Genomic DNA, 25,260 nt, shown 5'->3' with positions numbered 1-25,260 from the left:
GTGAATGAGTGAACCCACTGGAAGTCAAGAAATTATAATATTTTGAGTAGAATATTCTTTGCATATACGGATGTGTTGAAGGAGATCTTTTTCAGCATTTGCCCATCTGTCCTAACTGGAACTGGCAACACCTGACCTGTGTTGTTGTGTCAGGAGCCACTTGCACTCTAACAGGATGTTAAGAGCCTAGGCTGGTGTGCAGCTGGGACAGAAACACTCTTCTCCCTTTTGTTTCTCTCCGTTAGTCTCCCTTTCACTGCCCTGGTCCTCATGTCCCTCTCCTCCTGTACCATGTTGAAGGCAGAGAATCACATAATACCACTGTTACTGCAGTAGCACTGGGTGACAGCAGACAGAAGGGACAGGGCACTGGATGGCAGTCAGATGGAACTCTGCCAGTGATGGCTCTTACGGACGGTTACTTTTTTAAATGAAACCAAACATTACTGTCTGACCTCAGGTGCAGGTTTCAGGTCTCCCATGTCCTTCCCACCCCGTGGTCCTGTTCCTGCTGTTGCTAAGATCCTAGTGGAGTATTTTGGGCATTTTTTGGCTCGGCATCTCCTTCAAAAGGTTGTTCTACTTAGAGCTCCGTCACAGGTGTGGCTTGATACTACAAGAATAGATGCTACTATTACCAGCATCATTTCTTGAGTTTCTTCATCTGTTTTGCTTTCTCTTAGGTAATAAATTTAGTTCTTGGGTAGGAGAATCTAGTGTGAGAACTGACTTCATTTTCTCATTTTGTATTAGTCCAAGAACAAAGAAAATTGAACTTGTCTGTTCATAGATTTAAAATGCTGAAGTTGATCATGTAGTAAGGAAAAAAATAGAAAGTAGAACTGTAGTTCTATACAGTTCATATTTAAAAATCCATGAATCTAGAGCTAGAAATTGATACTGTAAATTCCAATGATGTATAGCTATGGTTTTTATATTGGTCCCAAGGGGCTTTTCTAAGTACAGAGAAATTTTCTGAAGTATGGTTAAAAGGAGAAAAGAAAAATTAGTTTGACCAGATTTAGCCTGAGTCTGTTTTTGAGGTAGAAATGGGTATTAAAAAGACCCAGTTTAGCTCTTGTTTCTGGTAGTAATAGAAGATTATCTTGGTGGTGGGAGGGGTACTCTGATATAAAAATCTAAACTTTTCGGTTTATTGGTTTACCCACTCTTTTTATTGAACATGTTTCTTTTATAGAAAAGAAGAAAACTGACTTATATCAAGAATTAGGTCTTCAAGCCAGAGATTTGAGGTTTCAGCATTTAATGAGCATCACAACCAGAAACAATAGGATTATCATGAGAATGGAGGTAAAGGATTTTATTTCATATACATTTCTCCAGCAGTCTTATAAAAGTTCCTAACTATCTTGACCAATAACTAGGTTAAAAGTAATTTCGTAATAAAAATAGCTATGTGAAACATAGAATATTTTATAATATAACATGTTGTTAAGAGTAAAACTCATTTTACATGGATTATATACATATACTCAGCAGGCATAGCACTGCTCTATTTATGATGGAAAAGATCTGACTTTGGTCTCCATTCTCACTGTTTGAATTTAGTCTCTAGTTTCTGAAATAAGAGAAAGAATCTTGATTTATAATAGACATTTTCAGTTGTATACAGTTATGTGTAATTGTAGTGTAACTTCAGCTACTAAAAATACATTCTGGTTTTCCAAATAGCCTAAGAATATCCTTTAAAGTTTATCATCTTAATTTAAATTTTTATTTTTATCGAAAGCTTTAAGTTATTTTGGTGGGCTAACGTTTAAGGTTTGGAAATAGATGAGGGGATGCAGGTCTCAATGGTATCGGCCCTGCAGTGGACATGAGACTTGGTTTCTTCAAAAAGTCTTTGGTGGCAGGTTTTTGTCAATTTATCTAGAATTAATTTTTTAAAAAATTAAAAAGGGAAGCAGTCTTTTCCCAAGTGATTTTTCTCCAAAACACATTCTTCACTTTTATTATCAATAGCTAGCACCCTTCAAAACAGTACCTCTTTAATGAAGAGATAGAGAAGTATGTGATAAAGCAAATTTAGCAAAATGTTAATTGTATCATCGAATTGGTATGTGTATAGGTATTCACTGTGTAATTTTTCAACTTTTCTGAATAAAAATGTTCATATTATCGTTGACCCTTGAGCCACATGGGGGTCAGGGGCGCTGAACCTCCACACGGTCAAAAATCCACATATAATTTATAGCCACAGTTCTTCCATATCTGCTGTTGCACATCCTCAGATTCAACCAACCACAGATAGTGTAGTACTGTGGTATTTACTACTGAAAAAAATCTGCATGTAAGTGGACCCGCATGGTTCAAGCCAGTGTTGTTCAAGGGTCAGCTGTAAAATGGGGAAAATGTGAAAGAAAAATTTCTGATTTTTATATCACTAATACAGTGGCCACAGGCTACTCTTCTGTGTTACTCTTCTAACATAAAAGATGTCAGTCTTTCTTTTTAGAATAAATTTTTAATTTCATAGTGTTCTAAATTAGAGTGCTAAGGATACATCTTATCTTTATCATTTTGAATTAGCTTAATGTGTTTTGGTGATATTTTAAAAAGGAAACTTTCCCATTTCAGCCAAACTAATCATGATTAAACTAAATCTTTTCTAAAAGTCTGCTGAATACCTGACTTTTAAGAAGACCTTATCTTGCTTCCTTTGTTCTCTATATTTCTCATGATTACCCTGGAAGTCCTAATAAATACATAATTTGTTTAATTCTAGTTCTGTTGAGACTGAGTTAGAGGTATCGAGACTTGGATTTATTTTAGGCTTCCTCTCTTTAAAAAAAAAAAGTCGACTTTTTTTGAAAAACCAAACGAACAGTGATTTGGTTTAGGCTTAGTCCAAAATAGAGTATTAAATCCTATTTTATGAAGGTTATTTTTTCCCTACAACTCTGCAACTTACATGTGCGCATGTGTGTGTGTACATGTATATATATTTTTTTTTTTCTTTTTTTTTCCCCAGTATTTGAAAGCTGTGATAACTCCAGAATGTCTTCTGATACTAGATTATCGTAATTTAAATTTAGAGCAGTGGCTGTTCCGGGAGCTCCCTTCACAGTTGGCTGGAGAGGGTCAACTTGTCACATACCTGTTACCTTTTGAATTTAGAGCTATAGAAGCACTCCTGCAGTATCGGGTAAGCCTGTTTTTATTTAGCTTCTTGAATGTTTTCTGGTTTTACAGTGCTATTGAGGAGGAAGACACATTGGTATTGTTTTAATAGCATTTTCCCTAACCACACCCTCCCGCCAAATAAAAACATTTCTAAGGGTCTTATATGCAGAAAGTACTTAATTCTTAAACTTTATGACCCAAACAAATAGATGTAAAGTCTCTAGGTATAGTATACGTAGAGTCTCTTTGACAGTCATGTTATGACATTCAGTGAAGCTCATTTCAGGTTGTCTATCCGTTGTTCAATTTTAATAAGTGTATTCAGGGATGCTAATTCAAAATACTTATCCTAAATATATAAATGAACATATCAAAAGGTTTTAACTGTACTCCATTTTATTCTCTAACTAAATTGTTGTGTAACTGCTTGCACATGATAAATATTATAGCACAAATCTTTCATCAAATCATTCTGATAGTTTCCATATCATTCTTTGTTTGTGTAATCCTTTGTTTGAGCTAGCTAAATGATGCCTGTGTTTGAGACCTAGTTTGACATGGAAACCGTGTACAATTCTTCTTACGATTCCTCCTTTAAGTTGATAATCATTGAGTGTCTGGGGATCCTGTCAAGCTCTGAACAAGGATGGTCACTGCTTTCCTGGCCCCGACAAATCTTTCTTCATCTTTTCTTCCCCCTATTAGTCAGGATAGTACTGTTCAGGACCTGGCTACATGCAAGAGTCAGTGCCATGAGCATGCTAGCCAGAGTGGGAGAAGAGGAGGGGAGAGTTAAGGGGACATGAGGTGGGTGGGGGTTGTTGGAACCTGGCACCCTTCTTTGTCTGCCTTGCTCTACTGAGGGAGTAGGAGATGGGTCCGTTCCTTACTCAGGTTAATGAGGCAATAGCACCAGCTAGTGCCAGCCAATGAGATGGTGACTAGTTGAATCACCATCTATGCCAGCGACCATTTATACTAGGTATAAACTGGTCGCTGGCAAGCTACACAGACTGACTAAGCTCTCAGCAGCTAATGCTGGGATGGACGGTATATGTTGGAATTTACATTATTAATCTTACTGCTTAATTCAGCTGCTGTTATGCTGTTTACCAACAGGTATGGAAGAATTTTAATATTTTAAGAACTAGTATAGCTGTATCAATGTATATCTGCTGATTGATTCCTGCTGTGCCTATATTAACCCGAATAATAAATACACTTTTGACTTTTCAAGTTTATTTTGTAAAGTCTAAGGTATGTTTTGGTTTTCAAAAGAGCCTTGTTCATAGGAGTTTTGAACTGTATCCTATTTACAAAGAACATAGGTATTGTTTACCAGATGTAAAGTTTATGTTGTTGGGGGTTTTTTTGCAGTACGCGGGCCTCTCACCGTTGTGGCCTCTCCCGTTGCGGAGCACAGGCTCCGGACGCGCAGGCTCAGCGGCCGTGGCTCACGGGCCCAGCCGCTCCGCAGCACGTGGGATCTTCCCAGACTGGGGCACGAACTCGTGTCCCCTGCATCGGCAGGCGGACTCTCAAACACTGTGCCACCAGGGAAGCCCAAGTTTATGTTTTAACCAAAGAACGGCAGCTTTTCTTTTAATCAGTCCTCCATTCCTTTCATTATAAGTGTCTGGTGTCTGTAGGGGGAAGAGTCTTACGGGAGTTAATTCCCTGCCAACCAAATGGTAGCTTACTAACAACATTATGCATGGTTATCTTTTAACCTAGGAGATCTAGTTTTTAATCATCTGGGATGGGCATTCCAGCAGTGCCCATGTTCTGAAATGTTACCAGCCTTCCTAGCTAGCTATTACAGATTTCTGTATTTAATCAGAGCATTCACTGACCCTGAGTATTCTAAAAAGATTGTTTTAATTCTTATGAAAGGTCATGTTGTTATCTAGATCAACACTCTTCAGGGGAAACTTAGCATTTTGCAACCACTGATCCTTGAGACATTGGAAGCTTTAGTGGATCCCAAACATTCTTCCATAGACAGAAGCAAACTACACATCTTACTACAAAATGGCAAAAGGTAAATATGGGTGATTTACCAAGTTGGGAGTTAGACACAGATGTCTTAAACTTCTCTTTCAGTAGTCTTAACAGTGAAATGTTTTACGTATATTCAGGTCCAAAATTAGTGTAATTCTTAGCTGTTTTAAAAATACCAACTAGCCTCGCTAATGATAATGACATTTTTTACTTTGTGACTTACTCTCAGTACCTTCATTTCCATATTTGATTTTCACTGTCTTTCATAACTTTAAGAAAGTAGCCTAGGTAGGAAGTTGAGCTAAAGGGGGCACACAAACTAATGTTTATTGAAAAGCTATTTTGCATAAAATGCTGTATCAGTCTCTTTTATGTGTGTGATGTCATCTCATCCTGTCAGCAATCCTGTTGACATGGTCCTCATTTTGAAGATAAGAAAACTGAGGTCTAAGTAACTTGTCTAAACTTTAATAGCTACTAAATAGCAAATCTAGACTCAAATCCAATTTTCTTTCCCTTCAAGGTCCATGGGTTTTTTTTGTTTATCATAATGCATTCCAGAATTTAAGGATAATATTTTAATTTATATTACAGACTGAATGAACATGCCCTCAGGATTTGTACCCCCTAAAAATCCATTCAGGAGTTAACAGTTAAAATTCCTGAATCAGTAGTTCTTTGTCTGAAAATATTAGGATGTTTTTATGAATTAAAAGTAAACAGTCTGTTCATCATCTGCCATACTTATTAAGAGTAAAGATAAATTTCTGAGCCCAGAAGCTTAAATCACAGTGATTATATGTTTCTGAGATAAATAATATATGCTGAAAATTACATCATTGGTTAATTTTACCACTTAATGTAGTTTTGGGATTGGGAATTGATTCTCAGAGTGCATAGTAAATATAAAAAAATTTTTTTTTTACAAATCAGTGTTTACCATGAATTTATAAGTGGATCTACTTGATAAGACACCAAAAAGACACTATTCTTGTAGGGAAATATTTTTATAGGTTTATGTTATTGATCATTTCTATGCAACTACTCTTACAGCCTGTCAGAGTTAGAAACAGATATTAAAATCTTCAAAGAGTCCATTTTGGAGATCTTGGATGAAGAAGAGTTGCTGGAGGAGCTCTGTCTGACAAAGTGGAGCGACCCACAGGTCTTGTAAGCAGACAGTCATGCTTTGTTCGTTTCTCTCTTAGGATCAGTTGTTTGTCTTTTTCAGGATGACTTTTTAGGGAGGACACAACGTTTTCCTGGGATAGAGGATGTAGGCACTTTTCATCCCCAGTTGTTTCACTGTTTCCTGTACCATACTGCATCTGTTTGAATTTAATGAGGACTTATTAAGTGCACACTGTATACACAACAATATGCTGGGCTTTGACTGTACACACACCATTACCTTTATCTTCAAAGGACTGGTCACCAAAGTAACATACACATCTACCCAGATAACTTACCTGGAGAGTTCAGCGGGAGAGAGGAGGGAAAGGGTGTGGGGTGCAGGGAGGCGAGTAGAGACACTGGCACAGATTCTGTAAGTCTGGTTAATATGAAAACACTCTCATCTTGTAAACCTTTTATCTCTTATGAATTTAGGAATCATTTACACTTCTTGTGCACACCCAAGTTTAAATGTTGACTTTTAAATACCCCAAATATTTCATTTTTGTACTTCGCAGATCAGTATCAGAGATTAATACAGACACCTTTGTAATGTGCATAGTTTCTGTAGTGTGTACAGATTTTTCAACATTTTGAGAAATCAGTTATATTCTAATGAACGATTAAGATAAAAAGGGCTCTATAACGCTTGATATTATAGCAGCTAGATATAGTAGCAGAAACTTGATCACTCTTGTAACTCTTGCTTTCTTTGCTTCTTAGACCAATTTATCTCTAATATGCTTTATAATTGTCTTTTACGGAGTGCTTCATTCCCACTTATCCTCCTTAGTAGGGAGGATAATTTACAATGTGTGCTAATTTCTGCTATACAGCAAAGTGACTCAATTATACACATACCTTCTTTTATATTTTTTTCCATTGTGGTTTATCCCAGGAGATTGGATGGATATGGTTCCCTGTGCTATACAGTAGGACCTTGATGTTATCATTCTGTATGTAATAGTTTGCATCTGCTAACCCCAAATTCTCAGTCCATCCCTCTCCCACCCCCTTCCCCCTTGGCAACTGTTTCGTAGATAGGTTCCTTTGTGCCACATTTTAGATTCCACATATAAGTGATATCATATGGTATTTGTCTTTCTCTTTCTGACTTCACTTAGTATAATCTCTAGTTGCATCCTTGTTGCTGCAAATGGCATTATTTCGTTCTTTTTATGGCTGAGTAGTACTCCATTGTGTGTGTGCGTGTGTGTGTGCGTGCACGCATATATATGTGTGTGTGTATATATATACACACACACATACACACACACACACACCCCACATCTTTATCTATTCATCTGTTGATGGACGTTTAGGTTGTTTCCATGTCTTGGCTATTGTGAATAGTGCTGCTGTGAACATAGAGGTGCATGTATCTTTTTGAATTACAGTTTTGTCCAGGTGTATATGCCCAGGACTGGGATTGCTGGATCGTATGGTAGTTCTATTTTTAGTTTTCTGAGGAACCTCCATACTGTTTTCCATAGTGGCTGCACCAGTTTATGTTCCCAGCAATAGTGTAGGAGGGTTCCCTTTTCTCCACACCCTCTCCAGCATTTGTTATTTGTAAAGTTTTTTTTTTTTTTTTTTTTTTGCGGTACGCGGGCCTCTCACCATTGTGGCCTCTCCTGTTGCGGAGCACAGGCCCCAGACGCACAGGCTCAGTGGCCATGGCTCACGGGCCCAGCCACTCCGCGGCATGTGGGATCCTCCCGGACTGGGGCACAAACCCATATCCCCTGCGTCGGCAGGCGGACTCTCAACCACTGCGCCACCAGGGAAGCCCATTTGTAAAGTTTTTAATGATGGCCATTCTGACTGATGTGAGGTGGTACCTCATTGTAGTTTTGATTTGCACTTCTCTAATAATTAGTGATTTTGAGCATCTTTTCATGTGCCTACTGGCCGTCTATGTCTTCTTTGGAGAAATGTCTATTAAGGTCTTCTGCCCATTTTTCGATTGGGTTGTGTTTTTGTTTCTGAGTTGTATGAGCAGTTTGTTTATTTGGGGAATTAAGTCTTTGTCAGTCTCATCATTTGGAAATACTTTCTCCCAGTCCATAGGTTGTCTTTTCATTTTTTTAATGGTTTCCTTTGCTGTGCAAAAGTTTGTAAGTTTGATTAGGTCCCATTTGTTTATTCTTGGTTTTATTTCTATTGCCTTGGGAGACTGACCTAAGTGTTTACTGGTACAATTTATGTCAAATAATGTTTTGCCTGTGCTCTGTTCTAGGAGTTTTATGGTGTCGTGTCTTATGTTTAAGTCTTAAGCCATTTTGAATTTATTTTTCTGCATAGTGTGAGGGTTTGTTCTAGCTTCATTGACTTAACATGCAGCTGTGCAACTTTCCCAGCACTACTTACTGAAGAGACTTTTTCCTGTTTATATTCTTGCCTCCTTTGTAGACGATGAACTGACCGTAGGTGTGTGGGTTTATTTCTGGGCTCTCAATTCTATTCCATTGATCCATTGTTTTGCTTACTGTAGCTTTGTAGTATTGTCTGAAGTCTGGAAGAGTTATGTCTCCTGTTTTGTTTTTGTTTCCTCAGGATTGCTTTGGCAATTCTGGGTCTTTTATGGTTCCATATACATTTTGGATTATTTGTTCTAATTCTGTGAAAAATGTCATGGGTAATTTGATAGGGATCTCATTAAATTTGTAGGTTGCTTTGTGTAGTGTTGCCATTTTAACAACATTCTTCTAATCCAGGAGCATGGGATATCTTTCCATTTCTTTGAATCCTCTTTAATTTCCTTTATTAATGTTTTATAGTTCTCAACATGTAAGTCTTTCATCTCCTTGCTCAGGTTTATTCCTAGGGTTTTTTTGTTTGTTGGTGTGATTTTAAAAGGTATTGTTTTTTATATTCCCTTTCTGATATTTCATTGTTAGTGTAAAGAAATGCAACCAATTTCTAAATGTAAATCTTATATCCTGCTACTTTGCTGAACTCACTTATTAGATCTAGTAGTTTTTGTGTGGAGTCCTTAGGGTTTTCTATGTATATGGTATCATGTCATCTGCATATAGTGACAATTTTACCTCTTTCCTTCCAGTTTGAATACCTTTTATTTCTTGTCTGACTGCTGTGGCTAGGACTTCCAATACTACGTTGAATAGAAGTGGTGAGGGTGGGCATCCTTGTCTTGTTCCAGATTTTAGTGGAAAGGCTTTCAACTTTTCACCATTGAGTATACTGTCTTTGGGTTTATCATAAATGGCTTTTACTATGTTTTTATCATGAATGGATTTTGAATTTTGTCAAAGGCTTTTTCTGCATTTTAAAAATTTTATTTATTTATTTATGGCTGTGTTGGGTCTTCGTTTCTGTGCGAGGGCTTTCTCTAGTTGCGGCAAGTGGGGGGCCACTCTTCATCGCGGTGCACGGGCCTCTCACTATCGCGGCCTCTCTTGTTGCGGAGCACAGGCTCCAGACGCGCAGGCTCAGCAGTTGTGGCTCACGGGGCCAGTTGCTCCGTGGCATGTGGGATCTTCCCAGACCAGGGTTCGAACCCGTGTCCCCTACATTGGCAGGCAGATTCTCAACCACTGCGCCACCAGGGAAGCCCTTTTCTGCATCTTTTGGCGATCATGTGGTTTTTTACTTTTATTTGGTGTATTATACTGATTGATGTTCATATGTTGAACCATCCTTGTGAACTTGGGATGAATCCTGCTTGGTTGTGGAGTTTGATCTTTTTTATGTGTTGTTGGATTCAGTTTGCTAATATTTTGTTGAGAATTTTTGCATCTATATTCATCAAAGATATTGGCCTGTGATTTTCTTTTTTGGTGGTATCTTTGGCTTTGGTATCAGGGTGATGGTGGCTTCATAGAATTTCTTTGGGAGTGTTCCCTCCTCTTCAGTCTTTTGGAAGAGTTTGAGAAGGATGTGTGTAAGTTCTTCTTTGTATGTTTGGTAGAATTCACTTGTGAAGCCATCTGGTCCTAGACTTTTGTTTGTAGGGAGTTTTGTTTTGTTTTTTTACAGATTGTATTTCACTTCTAGTGAATCGGTCTGTTCAAATTATCTACTTCTTCTTGATTGAGTTTTGGTGGGCTATATGTTTCTAGAAAGTTGTCTGTTTCTTCTAAGTTGTCAAATTTGTTGGCATATAATTGTTCATAGTATTCTCTTATGGATTTTTCTATTTTTGTGGTATCAGTTGAGATTTCTCCTTTTTCATTTCTTAATTTGCTTATTTGGGTTCTCTCTTTTTTCTTCTTGGTGAGCCTGGCCAGAGGTTTGTCAATTTTGTTTACCCCTTCAAAGAACCAGCTTTTGGTTTTATTGATGTTTTCTTCTATTTTTTTAATCTCAATTTATTTCCTCCCTGATCTTTATTATTTCCTTCCTTCTGCTGACTTTAGGTTTTAGTTTTTCTTCTTTTTCTAATTCTTTTAGGTGGTATGTTAGGTTGGTATGTTAGGTGGTATGTTAGGTGTTGAGTTGTTTTTTGAGGAAGGCGTGGATCGCTATGAACTTCCCTCTAAGAAGTGCTTTTGCTGTATCCCATAGATTTTGTGTGGTTGTGTTTTCATTGTTGTTTGTCTCAAGGTAATTTTTAATTTCCTTTTTGATTTCCTCATCGACCTATTGGTTTTTAGTAACATATGGTTTAGTTTTCATATAATCGTTTTTTTCTCATTTCTTTTCCTGTGGTTGATTTCTAGTTTCATGCTGTTGTGGTCAGAGAAGATGCTTGAAATGATTTCTATACTCTTAAATTTGTTGAGGTTATTAGTTTTGTGCCCTAGTATATGGTCAGTCCTAGAGAATGTTCCACGTGCACTTGAAAAGATGTGTATTCTGTTTTTTGTTTTTTGGTTTTTTTGATGTAATGTCTTGAAAATAACAATTAAGTCTAACTGTCCTATTCCATCATTTAGGATCTCTCTTGCCTTATTAATTATCTAGAAGATCTGTCCATTGATGTGAGTGGGATGTTAAAATCTCCTACTATTATTGTATTCCAGTCAATTTCTTCCTTTATGTCAGTTAGTGTTTTATGGATTTGGTGCTCCTATGTTAGGTGCATATATGTTGATGATTGTAAAATCCTCTTCCTGTATGGATCCTTTTACCATTATATAGTGTTCTTTTCCTTTATGGCCTTTGTTTTAAAGTCTATTTTATAGTCTGATATGAGTTTTGCAACTCCTGCTTTCTTGTCATTTCCATTTGCATGAAATATCTTTTTCCATCCCCTCACTTTCAATCTGTGTGTGTCCTTTGCCCTAAGGTGAGTCTCTTGTAGGCGGCATATTGTAGGCTCTTGTTTTTTTATCCAGTCTGCCACTCTGTCTTGATTTGAGCATTCAGTCCACTGACATTTAAGGTAATCATTGATACATATGTATCCATTGCCATTTTAAACCTTGTTTTCCAGTTGATTCTATGGATTTTTGTTGTTATTCCTTTTTGTGGTTTGATGATTTCCTTTTATTTTATGCTTGTGTTCTCTTCTTTATGGTTTTTGTGGATCTAGTGTATGTTTTTGATTTGTGGTTGCCCTGTTTTTCAAGTATGTTAACCCCTTCTTATATCTGCTTGCTTTAGACTGATAGTCATATAAGCTCAAACACATTCTAAAAAACAAGAATCTACATTTTCTTACTCTCCTTTCCCACATTTTATGATTTTGATGTCCTTTTTTACAGCTTCATATTTATCCTTTTGCTGTTTCTTGTGTTTATCATCCTTTCACAGTAGGTTTTTTTTTTTTCTTTTTGATCTGTATACTGGCTCACTTAAGTGATTTACTTTTCAACTGTGATTTCCCCTTTCCTATATCTTCTTCTTTTGTATTTAGAGAAAACCTTTCAATATTTCTTTCAGGATAGGTTTGGTGTTGCTGTATTCTTTTAGTTTTTGCTTGTCTGAGAACTTCTTTATTTCCCCTCCTATTCTAAATGATAATCCTGCTGGATAGAGTATTTTAGTTTGCAGATTTTTCTCTCTCAAAACTTTGAATATATTTTGCCACTCCTTTCTGGCTTGCAGTGTTTCTGTTGAGAAATCAGATGATAGCCTTAAGGGGATTCCCTTGTAATTAACTCTTTGTTTTTCTCTTGCTGCCTTTGGAATCCTCTCTTTACCTTTTGCCATTTTTATTATAGTATGTCTTGGTGTAGGTTTGTTTGGGTTCATCTTGTTTGGGACCCTCTGTGCCTCTTGTATCTGGATATCTGTTTCCTTCTTTAGATGTGGGAAGTTTTCAGCCATAATTTCTTCGAATACATTTTCAGTCCCCTTTTCTCCTTCTGGAATCCCTGTTATACATAGATTGGCACACTTTATATTATCCCATAGGTCTCTTATATTGCTTTCATTTTTTTCATTTGGTTTTCTGCCTGCTGTTTTGATTGGGTAATTTCCATTATTCTGTGTTCCAGATCACTTATGTTTCTGCTTTATTCATTCTGCTATTCAAGGCTTAGCTTTCGTTTCAGCAAATGAATTTTCTTACTTTTCTTGGCTCCTCCTTATAGTTTCTAGTTCCTTTTTACAGTAATCTGCATTTCTGTTGATAGCCTTTCTTAATTCCTTCAGTATTTTCATTACCTCCTCTTTGAACTCGGTGTCTTTTAGACCGAAGAGGTCTGTTTCATTGTTTGTTCCTTCAGGGCAATTGTCTTAACTGGGAGTGGTTCCTCTGCTTCTTCATTTAGCTTATATTTCTCTTACCCTGTGAGTTTAGGAGAAACAATTATCTACTGTAGGCTTGGAGGGCTATTTACATGCGGGAGCATTCCTGCTTAGCTTTTGTGGGTTTAATATTTTTTTGGCTTGAGGGCTGTCTTTGGTTTGGATGTTTGCCATCTCTTTCCTCAGCGTGTGCTGGCCATTATCCTCTTGTCAGAGGGTGAGCAGGTGCGTGCCCCGCACACGCTCCCAGGAGGTCAGGGGCAGCGGTTGGTGCCTGGTCATGGGACCCTCGGCGTTGGCAGGCTGTTCCCACTTCTGGAGCCTGAGATGGCAGTGGTGGCTTGTGCCCGCCCCCAGAGCTCATGTAAGCAGTGCCCTGCTGCCTGAGAAATAAGCTCCTGTGGAGGCTCCACCCCTCTCCTTATGTCCCCCCCCATGCCCCCCCCCAGCAGTGGTGCCCTACCTCTCTGGGGGCCCCAGGCTTCTTCTCTCAGTGGTGGCACACCACACCCTAGCCCCCTCAGGCAGCCACCCCCAGTCTTCTCTCCTGTTCTGACCTCCGAAGCCTGAGCCTCAGCACCTGGCCCCCACCCGCCCCAGTGGAGGACCGTCTCAGGCTGGGGAGTGCCAGGCAGCAGCACCAACTGACTGTGTGGGGCTCTCTCCGCTTTGCCCTCCGCAAACTGCTTGTTGTGCTCTCCTACAAGGCTCTGAAGCCCCCCCCACCCCCCACCCCGTCCCAGCTGGTCTGCCTGCCAGGGAGGAGACTTCCCAGTGTTCTGACACCTTTCCTCTTTCACAGCTCCCTCCTGGGAGCAGGTCCCTTCCAGGTTCCTTTCTCTCTCTCTCTCTTTTTTTTTCCTTTTGTCCTACCCAGTTATGTGGATATTTTCTTGCCCTTTTGGAAGTCTGAGGTCTTCTGCCAGCGTTCAGTAGGTGTTCTGTGGGAGTCGTTCCGCATGTTGATGTATTTGTGGGAGAAGGTGAGCTCCCCGTCCTACTCCTCTGCCATCTTGAGCCTCTGACTGTATTGACATTTTTCAAAAACAGTTTACTTCATATATGAAAATGATGTTAATTATTTACCTTGGAAAGGAAATGCTCTTTATGTTCATTTTTAATTTTTGGTTTTGTTTTACCTGATAGTGATTTGGGATTTGCACTAATTCATCAGCATTCACATGTCTGCATTTTCCTGTAACTGGTAGCATTGCATGAGCATCCCTGGGATCAGGGCCATGGCATACAGTGAGGCCTGTGTACGGATGGAACCCGTGTCCTCAACTACCTGTGTCATGTTTAGGATCAGTTGGCAAAGCCACTCCAGACTGGCCTCAATCACAATAATAGTAAAGGCAAAGGGTAGTTTTTTTTCACTGGTAGCTGAATATTTTATACTAATTCAGGAAGTTCTGTGGTACTAAATGTATAATGCATGCATTGGGGGCATGTTAATTATGTTAACTCTTAATTAAAGTGAAAAGAGCAGTGCTGGGATTGACCATGCAGAAGAGATGGAGTTGCTGTTGGAAAACTACTACCGATTAGCTGAGGACCTTTCCAATGCAGCTCGGGAACTTAGGGCACTGATTGACGATTCACAGAGTATCATATTCATCAACTTGGACAGGTAAGAAGGCCTCGTATAAAACAATCAGTATTTTCTTTATAAAATAATACAAAGTAATAAAGCTTTTAAGGATAGCTTTGTTTTTCCATTTTGGAAAGAATTATACCATCATTATCGTTTGTAATTACTACATGGCCGTGTCTTTTTTTTTAAGGTGTATGTTTAATCCGTGTGGTCTTTAATAGATTATTCCGTGAATTTGCTGCGTGTAGTTGGTAAGATCTTCTGAACTAAGCAGTTGTTCTCCTCCCCAGCCACCGTAATGTGATGATGAGGTTGAACCTACAGTTGACCATGGGAACCTTCTCTCTTTCGCTCTTTGGACTAATGGGAGTTGCTTTTGGAATGAATTTGGAATCTTCCCTTGAGGAGGTGAGAATGTATTATTTCAGTAATCTAGAGGTTGTTTTAAATGTTTTGAAGATAATTTTTTTAATGGATTTTTTTTTAAGAGGACTTTATTTTTGGCTGTGTTGAGTCTTCATTGTTATGCGTGCACGGGCTTTCTCTAGTTGCGGTGAGCGGGGGCTACTCTTCGTTGTGGTGTGTGGGCTTCTCACGGCGGTGGCTTCTCTTGTTGCGGAACACGGGCTCTAGGTGCGCGGGCTTCAGTAGTTGTTGCTCGTGGGCTCTAGAGCACAGGCTCAGTAGTTGTGGCACACGGGCTTAGTTGCTCTGCGGCATGTGGGATCTTCCCAGACCAGGGCTTGAACCCATGTCCCCTGCATTGGCAGGTGGATTTTTTTTTTTTTAACATCTTTATTGAGTATAATTGCTTTATAACAAAGTGAATCAGCTATATGTATACATATATCCCCATGTCTCCTCCCTCTTGCGTCTCCCTCCCACTCACTCTATCCCACCCCTCTAGTTGCTCGCAGAGCACCGAGCTGATCTTCCTGTGCTATGCAGATGCTTCGCACTAGCTATCTGTTTTACATTTGGTAGTGTATATATGTCCATGCCACTCTCTCACTTCGTCCCAGCTTACCCTTCCCCCTCCCTGTGTCCTCAAGTCCATTCTCTACATCTGCATCTTTATTCCTGTCCTGCCCCTAGGTTCTTCAGAACCTTTTTTTTTTTTTAAGGTTCCATGTATATATGTTAGCGTACGGTATTTGTTTTTCTCTTTCTGACTTCCTTCACTCTGTATGACAGACTCTAGGTCCATCCACCTCACTACAGATAACTCATTTTTGTTTCTTTTTATGGCTGAGTAATATTCCTTTGTATATATGTGTCACATCTTCTTTATCCATTCATCTGTCGATGGACACTTAGCTTGCTTCCATGTCCTGGCTATTGTAAATAGAGCTGCAGTGAACATTGTGGTACTTGACTCTTTTTGAATTATGGTTTTCTCAGGGTATATGCCCAGTAGTGGGATTGCTGGTTCATATGGTAGTTCTATTTTTAGTTTTTTAAGGAACCTCCATACTGTTCTCCATAGTGGCTGTATCAATTTACATTCCCACCAATAGTGCCAGAGGGTTCCATTTTCTCCACATCCTCTCCAGCATTTATTGTTTGTAGATTTTTTGATGATGGCCATTCTGACTGATGTGAGGTGATACCTCATTGTGGTTTTGATTTGCATTTCTCTAATAATTAGTGATGTTGAGCATCCTTTCATGTGTTTGTTGGCAATCTGTATATCTTCTTTGGAGAAACGTCTGTTTAGGTCTTCTGCCCATTTTTGGATTGGGTTGTTTGTTTTTTTGATATCTAGCTGCATGAGCTGCTTGTAGGCAGGTGGATTCTTAACCACTGTGCCACCAGGAAAGTCCCTTTAATGGATTTTAAAAAGAAAGTTTTAACATGCATACTCCCCTAGTGAAATAAAATATATACTCTAACTCATTTAAAATTCATGCCGTATCGTTAGACTCTGTTATAACATAGATAGCTTAGGTTACCTTATGATTCCCAAAACATGTAATTACACATGGGAAGGGTTTGAACAAACAGTAGTACACTGTGAGGCAGTGTTAATGAGGGATTCTTTTTTTTCTTTTAAATTCTTGTGTGTCAGGCAGTGTTCCAGGCAGTTGCATGCTTTATTTGACTCAGTTATCAAAACTCTGAAAATGAATGTATTTTCCCTGCTTTATAGGTAGGAAAACTGAGGCTCAGAAAATGTTAGTAACTTGACCAAGGGCACAGAGCTAGGAAATAACAGAACTAGGATTTAGTCCCCAAGACTTGCACTTTCCACTTTGCTCCATTTTAATATAACACTGAACTCTCAGGGTTTTTTTTAATTAAATTATTTATTAGGCTGTGTCAGGTCTTAGTTGCGGCATGTGGGATCTTTGTTGCGGCATGTGGGATCTTTGTTGCGGCATGCAGGATCTTTCGTTGTGGCATGCAGGCTTCTCTAGTTGCAGCACGTGGGCTTCTCTCTAGTTGTGGCATGTGGGCTCTCTAATTGTGGTGCAGGCTCAGTAGTTAAGGCGTGCAGGCTCAGTAATTAAGGCTTGCAGGCTTCAGAGTGCAAGGCCTCAGTAGTTGCAGTGTGCAGGCTTAGTTGCCCTGCGGCAGGTGGGATCTTAGTTCCCTGCCCAGGGGTGGAACCTGCATCCCCTGCGTTGGAAGGCAGATTCTTTTAACCACTGGACCACCAGGGAAGCCCCTCGCAGGGTTTTTCATAACACTGTAGGCTTGTACTTTCAGAAGATGTCTTACTGTGAGATTTCTAGAAATGAATCTGCATGTGCATTTGGCAGGCACACTCTGGCGCTGGGTTCTGTGTCCTCGTTAACAGATCTGTTCTCTGTCTCTGGCTGTTGCCGAAGTCCAACCCATGTCATCTCATCAGGACCACTATTCAGTTTTATAAAGTGGTCTTTAAAAGAAGCAAATCTGATGGTCACTCTTCTGTGTAAAATTATTCAGGGGGTTTTGACTGTCATTAAGATAAAAATCCAGATTCCTTGGCCTGTAGGGCTTTTCCTGGCCTGCTGCACCCACATCCCCATCTTGTCTCCAGACACCTTGCCATCACCATCGGTTGATTCATCACTATTGTTACTCACGGGGCCTCCACATGTCTCTCCTCGGCATCCACCTGTTTTTGCCTAGTTAACATCTGTTTCTCTCTCAGGTCTCAACTTATGTGTTACTTCCAAGGAGACTCTTCCCTGACTGCACCCCCAACCCAGCCGAGTAAAATTACTCCCCTGGTTATATGTGCCCAAATAATCCCACACTTTCCCATTTGCCGTGTTCCTCAAGTTTGCGGTTGCTGTTTAAAGTCTGCAAAAGATTATAGCTCCCTGAAGCAAAGTCAGCAGTAGTCATTTTAATGCTCCTTATAAGATGTGAAAGAAAAATAAATCAACACACTTCATTCATTCATCTTACAGATACGGTTTTTGGTGCCTGTTGCACACGAAACACTGCTTCTAGCCGTGGGGATATAGCATTGAGTCCCTGCCCTTGTGGAGATTCCATTACAGTGAGGTAGAAGAGAATAAACAGATCCATGGTATATTAGGTGATAAGTGCCATAAAGAAAAATAAAGCCAGGTAAAGGGAGAGACTGTTAGCAGGAGGTGAGACGAGGGGCATCCTAGAGATAGGGTGGTCGAGGAAGATCTTTCTGAGGAGGTGACCCTAGAGCAGAGACCTGAATGAAAAGAGAAAGTGGGAAGGCCTGGGAGGAAGGTGATCTAAGCAGAGGGAACCATGCATGTGAGACTGAGGCAGGGCTGCACTGAGCTTGTTGAAGGAACAGCAAGAAGGCCAGAGTGGTAGGGGAGCTGCGTCAAGTGGAGAAAGGCAGGGAGAATGTCAGAAGGACAGAGGGGGAGGGCGTGTTGATTTTGTGGCGCATGCTAAGAGTTTGGGCTTGTTCTAAGTGTGACAGGAATCTCTTGGAGGCTTTTGAGCCCAAATATAGTAGAAAGTCCAGTAGCCGCCAAAATATCTTGTGCGACATAGACCAACCCTGGACATTCTCAGAAGGTACTTCCAAAGACCTTTGCAAATTCCCCAATTTGTGACTGCAGAACTCTTCCCTGTTATTCTCCCAAATTATTTTTGTTAAGAACTATTTTTATGTACATATACTCACTTTACAAGCTAACTCTATCTTATGCTTACTCTAATATTTTTCTCTAAATGCCCATTTAAAAAAAATGAAGAGTTTTTAGAAATTCCTTTCTGATAGTTTCAGCATATGCAATAATTCTGGTTGTAATGAGATCTGAGTAGAAAGTAGTGAGCTAGGCTTGCCTCCCAGAGCAAGATTCAGATCAGTGTCTCACCAGAGTCGCAAATGACATCTCCAGGTTTCCTGGAGGAGAGTTGAGAGATGTTCATTAAATCTATGAATATCAGAGGTTTCCCTGTTCTTGTATAGTTGGAGTTAATATTTACAATGGTGAATCCAAGATAGGAAAAACATTTTTCTTTTTTAAAATAATACCAGACTGTCTCAAGAATAGTCAAATATTACCATACAGCCTTTACCCAGATTCTTCAAACAGCAACATTTTATCATATTTACTCTATCATTCTATCAATATATACATATTTTTCTAAATCATTTGAGAGTAAACAAAAAATGATGCCCCTTTACATCTAGATATTTCAGTATATATTTCCTAAAAACATGTATTCTCTTACATAACCACAGCTCCAGAAAATTAACATTGAAACAACACTATTTTCTAATCTATGGACCCTGGTCAGGTGTCACCACTCAGCTAAGTAGAGCCCTTTGCGTCATAGAAAATCTTGGATCGTGTGTTGTTATATAGTTGTCATGTCTCCTTAGGCTTCTTTAGGCCAGTTTTTCGATCTTTGTCTTTCATGGCCTTGACGTTCACAAAGAATGTAGGTCAGTTGTTTGGCCCTTGATACTCTTTCTTCATTATTAGATTCTGGTTACACATTGTGTCAGTGTGTTCCTCACATTGAATCCCATCAGGAGACCCTTGATGTCAGTTTGTCTCATTACTGGTGATACTATGATCATTTGGTTAAGGTGGCATCTGCCCACTTTCTGTCCTGTGAAGTTACTCTTTTTCTCTGTGGAATTAAGTATCTTGTAAGAACTCTGCTATTCATCAAATTTGTACCCTCTAGTTTTTTTTTTTTAATTCAAGTGTAGTTGATTTACAATGTTGTGTTAGTTTCTGCTGTACAGCAAAGTGATTCAGTTATACATATATATACATTTTTAAATACTCTTTTCCACTATGGTTTATCATAAGATATTGAGTATAGTTCCCTGTGTTATACAGTAGGACCTTGTTGTTTATCCATTCTCTATATAATAGCTGACATCTGCTCACCCCAACCTCCTACTCCATCCCTCCCCCAACCCCCTCTCCTTGGTAATCACAAGTCTGTCCTCTATGTCTGTGAGTCTGTTTCTGTTTTTTAGATAGGTTCATTTGTGCCATATTTTAGATTCCACATGTAAGTGATATCATATGGTTGTCTTTCTCTCTCTGACTCACTTAGTATGATAATCTCTAGTTTCATCCATGTTGCTGCAAATGGCATTATTTCATTGTTTCTGATGGCTGAGTAATATTCTATTGTATACACATACCACATCTTCTTTATCCATTCCTCTCTCAATGGACATTTAGTTTGTTTCATGTCTTGGCTGTTGTGAATAGTGCTGCTATGAACATAGGGGTGCTTGTATCTTTTTGAATTATAGTTTTGTCTGGATATATGCCCAGGAGTGGGATTGCTGGATCATATGATAATTCTATTTTTAGTTTTCTGAGGAACCTCTGTACTGTTTTTCATAGTGGCTGCACCAACTTACATTTCTCACCAACAGTGTAGGGGAGGGTTCTCTTTTCTCCACACCCTTTCTAACACTTGTTATTTGTAGACTTTTTCATGATGGCCATTCTGACCTGTGTGAGGTGGTACCTCATTGTGGTTTTGATTTGCAGTTCTCTAATAATTTGCACCCTCTAGTTTTAGCATCCACTAATTGATCCAAAGTGGATTCATGTCTGAATCAAGTACTGCAATGATGATTATCACATGGTGATTTCTAATTTCATCACTCCTCCTACTTTTATTCTTTGTAAAGTAGAGCCTTCCTTCTCTCCCAGTTATTTATTCATTTGTATCAGTATGGACTCATGGGGTCTTACTTTAGTCAATGAGTTATAATCTGTCACTACTGTCATTATTTATCTTGGTGTTCAAATTGTTCCTTTCATGCTGACTTCTGAGTACTTTTGACATGTCCCCATCAGTTTTAGTGTTTTTTTAGCCTTTGGCACATCAAGATGTTCTAGGCATCTTATTTTTAAGGAGTAGATAGACTGAACAGTGGCAGAGATGAAGAGCTTGAAAGGTAGGTACTTAAACATACAATACTGCAGGGCACGCCCAGAGCTGAGGGGGCATTAAAAATCCAACTCTTAGACACTTGTCCCTTCCCTTAATCTCCTAGAGGTCTCACACTGTGCTGTGTGTGTATTTTAATGACACATAGAATTTTGGACTTGCTTACCTCTCAAGTTTATCACATTTTAGCATTCCCAGACTTTTGATTTATAGGGCATTACAGAACCAGTCTATAGCAAAAAAACAACAGTAATCTGGGTATGCTAAATCTCATTTAAACATAATTTTTACTTAATAAATTAGCGTCTTCGTTTAGGATAACTGGAAATGTGTTCATCCAAACAGTTAACTCACATTAGCACTTGTCTTCTTGATAAATTATGTCTAACATCTAATTTCATGTTAAAAAGGAGGCAGATTTCTTTTTCATATGTGGCTTGAATTTCCATCAGTGGTTACTGATCATTTTGGAGGAAATTGAGCTCCCAATCACTGGAGACCAAGCCATTGTTGATAATAACGAATGGCATTTCTGTAGCTGAGACTCCTTCCATGTGGGAGATTAATATAAATTCTGTGATTCTATACATTCACACATGCACTCAAAAGCATCACACTGCAAAAGATAATACAATTCTGAAAATGACAGTGAGGGGAATTCCCTGGCGGTCCAGTGGTTGGGACTCTGGGGGCCTGGGTTTGATCCCTGGTCAGGGAACTAAGATCCTGCAAGCCGTGCAGCGTGGCCACAAAAAGAAAAAAGAAAAGAAAATGACAGTGAGGGAAAATGTTCACTGTAAGTCAGAGGTTCCCAGACTTTCTTGGTTCATGATGCTTTTAGTGTCTTAGTAATTTTTTTGCAGCATCCCTAGACCAAAAGTTTCTTTTATTATGTTAGGGTTTCTGTCGTGTTACCTTACAGGAAGAAGAAGGTAGGTCGAAACAATTTTAGAGTAGCAGTTCTCATGGTATTCCACAGATGGCACTGTGATTTCCTTGAGAATTTAAAGTATTCTGTGGTGCTGTAATGCCAGGACACCTCAGCTCACAGTTTGGCAAATTTGGCTATAAGCAAAAAATTTAAATTAAGTTGTATGTCCTATGTGATCCTAACTATTATAACTATTGAAATTTGTGTGAATGTAAACAGACGAAGGAAACACAAAGTAAAAGCAGTTAATGTGGGTTCATTGATGATTGTAAAATACTCTTAAATCATGTTTTCCTTCTGATTTATTTTCTGACGCTTGGTCTCTGGGTGCTATTTGTTCTTAGTTCCTATAGGAAAGAGCAGTACAAATAACAGAAGGTTTCTTTTAAACTCTGGGGCAATGATAAGTTCAGGAAATTTTATCACTAAGGAAACTAACCTTTTGTGATTGAAATTAACTGTGTGTTCTCTTTTAGGACCATAGAGTGTTTTGGCTGATCACAGGAATTATGTTCATGGGAAGTGGCCTCATCTGGAGGCGCTTGCTGTCATTCCTTGGACGACAGCTGGAAGCTCCTTTGCCTCCTCTGGTATGAAGGGTCTGGTTCACAGCAGTACCGCAGAGGGGCTACAGTCCTGGGCTCTGAAGTGACCCTGAGCAGGTTACTTAATTTCTCTAAGCCTCGCTCAGTTTTCGCATCTGCCACCTGCTTCGTGTAATTAAAGGGAGAATTAGATAATGTGTGTAATGCACTTATGAGCGCAGGGCCTGGCACAGTAAATAAGTTAGAAATTTATTCTGTGTGGGGCACTGACAAGCATTGTACATTTAGACAGATGTTAGTAACTTTGTGGTGCAGCTTTTGTCATAACCAAAATTGAAATGTAGAGAACATTTATCATGTATAGGAAAAGATACACAGGTTACCTCTTTTTCTTACGTTTCCACTTACAGTTTATACCCCTGGAGCTCAAGACACTGATACGTGGCTTGCAGTCCTTTCCTCGTTTAGTGGTTAATGTATCGTTTTACTGGTGGCTTTTCTTTTAAACGACACAACTAAAATTACGAATTTTTCTGCTTCATTTAGATGGCCTCTTTACCTAAAAAGACACTGCAGGCAGATAGAAGGACGGAAGTGAAACACAGCTTCAGGCCGGATGGACTTGAATCAAGCAGGAGTGTCCTAACAAACCGTTAGGCACAACCCGGTGGAAACTGAATTATTTTTTTATGGTAGTCACAGGAGAATTCTGATATTCTTCTGCTATTTTCTTTTATAAGAGTCAGAGACTTGGGAAAAAAACCACTTTTAAATTATAGTGTCTGATGTTAAAAATATTATGGCAGTCACAGTACTAGAACTTAATTGCATTTTCAGGATTCTGAGTAAAGAAACAAAGCACTTGTTTTGTAAAAGGCCAAAGTTCTATTTCCTACAAACTTAAGAAGCTGTTTTTATAGACATGTAAGGCATGAAGAGATTAACTTAACACAAGAATAGATTGTGGTATCAATTTTATTTAATTTATACATGTCAACAAAAGTGCAGCCTCATGCCAAATGAAGCCTAGAAACTTGACAAGCCCACAGTTATGAGACCAGGTTGCCTTAGTCTTAGTACAAGGAATCACATTCTTGTGAATTTGAACTGAAAAGCTAGCAGAATATATATTAACCTTAAAACAAACTCTGGGAGTTTGTGCTTTAAACCAGTCTTGAACATAACCTTATTTTCTTGTATTTGCCCCCTTTTTATATAAGGAATAAAAAAAAAGGAAATGAGTTTAATGTCAGCTTTATATAGATTCCAGTTAATCAGAATTTTACTTCCTCAACCAATGAAACTATTTTTCTTTGCTTGACTATAATTAAAGCTTTTGGGAATTGAGCTGAAAGAATTTCCATTCTATTACGGCTTTATAGCTGTTTTGGTTTTTAGAACAGATAGACATGTCACCCCAAAAAGGAAAATATATGTAGCCTAGTTAATCTATTTGCCTACACCTTGGAGGTTGACAGATGGGCTTCCTAAAACAAGAGGGTAGATAAACTTTAAAATTGTGATACCTTTTTGTTTTCACAGTCAGATTTGGGTTTAAAACAAATGACTGATATTTGTATGTCTCAAAGCTCCTGTCCTGGGGCTTCCCTGGTGGCGCAGCGGTTGAGAGTCCGCCTGCCGATGCGGGGGACAGGGGTTCGTGCCCGGGTCCGGGAAGATCCCACATGCCACGGAGCAGCTGGGCCCGTGAGCCATGGCCGCTGAGCCTGCGCTCCGCAACGGGGGAGGCCGCAATGGTGAGAGGCCCGCGTACCGCCAAAAAAAAAAAAAAAAGCTCCTATCGTATTTAACATCTTCTGCCTCTTTTAATGTTGGGTTTATAAACCTGAACGAACTTTTTGGCGAACCCAAATTATTTTCTGGAGGTTAAGTACAGTTATGCAATAGAACATGACAGTTATATTTGCCTCCAAAAGATGCATAGAAGATTCTAGTGTTCAGAGCAGCTCTTGCGCTACAAATTTAGTAGTAAAATAAATATGCATACCCTGATGATGTTGGAGGATACCTGATACCCTAATGTGTCATATGAGGGAGTTTAGGGGTCCATTTACCAGGTGGTTTAGTGCTAGGAATAAAAATGATCTTCTAGTAGCCGATTTGAAAGAAAAGTTACAAGTATTAAGTTTTCCCTGTTCCCATGTCTGGTTATGAAAGGACATTAGAATAGCATGAAACAGGCTGGGCTTGTCTTGGAGCACACTTTATGGTGTGTGGTTGGAATGTGAATGGCATCATACATCTGTTTGATGATTTCCAAGATGAAGTATCTTTGACAATATTTAGATTTCACAGGGCACTCTTCTCTGGTACACCTCAGAGCACTCTGCTGCTAGTTTTGATCTTAGGTCATCACTGTAAAATAAGGTAATAAATATCACTTAACTGTGACATATGAAGAGTTGGAAGTCCAGAGGGCAAAACTTGATTTGGTTAAGATCAGGCATAGGATAGAATTTTGGTCTTTTTTTCTTTCTGATGTTGCTTAGTTTGTGGGCTTACAAAAATTTTTGATGAGTCATGTCGCATCAATAAATGGGAGAATAAATGCAACTACCTCATAAGTCTGATGAAGGGAAGGTACTAATGGTTTAAATTTCTTGAAGGTGGTTAAATCAAGTATGATTTCCAGCTGTCAGCTAGCTCTGCTTTGGTGATAGGTAGCAGGATGCTTCTTATATTAAAGAGCCCTCAAATAATAGCAGCTTATGCCAAAAAAATGTTCAGCAGTTTTAAATTTTGAATTTAAATAGACGGAGTATGTAAGTAAGGGGAAAGAATACCAAACATTCAGTTATGAGTAAGCAGGCAGTCGTATTCTGTTTAACACG

General features: G+C 39.1%; 1 protein-coding gene across 2 annotated transcripts in view; it reads left to right on the top strand.

Moving 5' to 3' along the window:
• The window catches only part of MRS2 (magnesium transporter MRS2), a 28,427-nt gene extending 4,647 nt beyond the window's left edge, over positions 1 to 23,780 (top strand). Inside the window, exons 4-11 of one of the 2 annotated variants that reach the window (XM_065885751.1) lie at positions 1,199 to 1,311; positions 2,993 to 3,166; positions 5,055 to 5,185; positions 6,199 to 6,315; positions 14,453 to 14,605; positions 14,860 to 14,977; positions 22,340 to 22,453; positions 22,955 to 23,780. In XM_065885751.1, the coding sequence (XP_065741823.1) occupies positions 1,199 to 1,311; positions 2,993 to 3,166; positions 5,055 to 5,185; positions 6,199 to 6,315; positions 14,453 to 14,605; positions 14,860 to 14,977; positions 22,340 to 22,453; positions 22,955 to 23,065 (1,031 nt within the window). In that variant the 3' untranslated portion in view covers positions 23,066 to 23,780. The remainder of the gene's footprint in view (positions 1 to 1,198; positions 1,312 to 2,992; positions 3,167 to 5,054; positions 5,186 to 6,198; positions 6,316 to 14,452; positions 14,606 to 14,859; positions 14,978 to 22,339; positions 22,454 to 22,954) is intronic. The other variant, XM_065885752.1, reaches the window with a different exon arrangement.
• The last annotated feature ends 1,480 nt before the right edge of the window (positions 23,781 to 25,260 follow it).

The sequence above is a fragment of the Phocoena phocoena genome, chromosome 10 (genome assembly GCF_963924675.1).
Source record: "Phocoena phocoena chromosome 10, mPhoPho1.1, whole genome shotgun sequence".
Lineage (NCBI taxonomy): Eukaryota > Metazoa > Chordata > Mammalia > Artiodactyla > Phocoenidae > Phocoena > Phocoena phocoena.
Note: the sequence above shows the minus strand (reverse complement) of the source record. Positions and strands in the feature narration are given on the sequence as shown.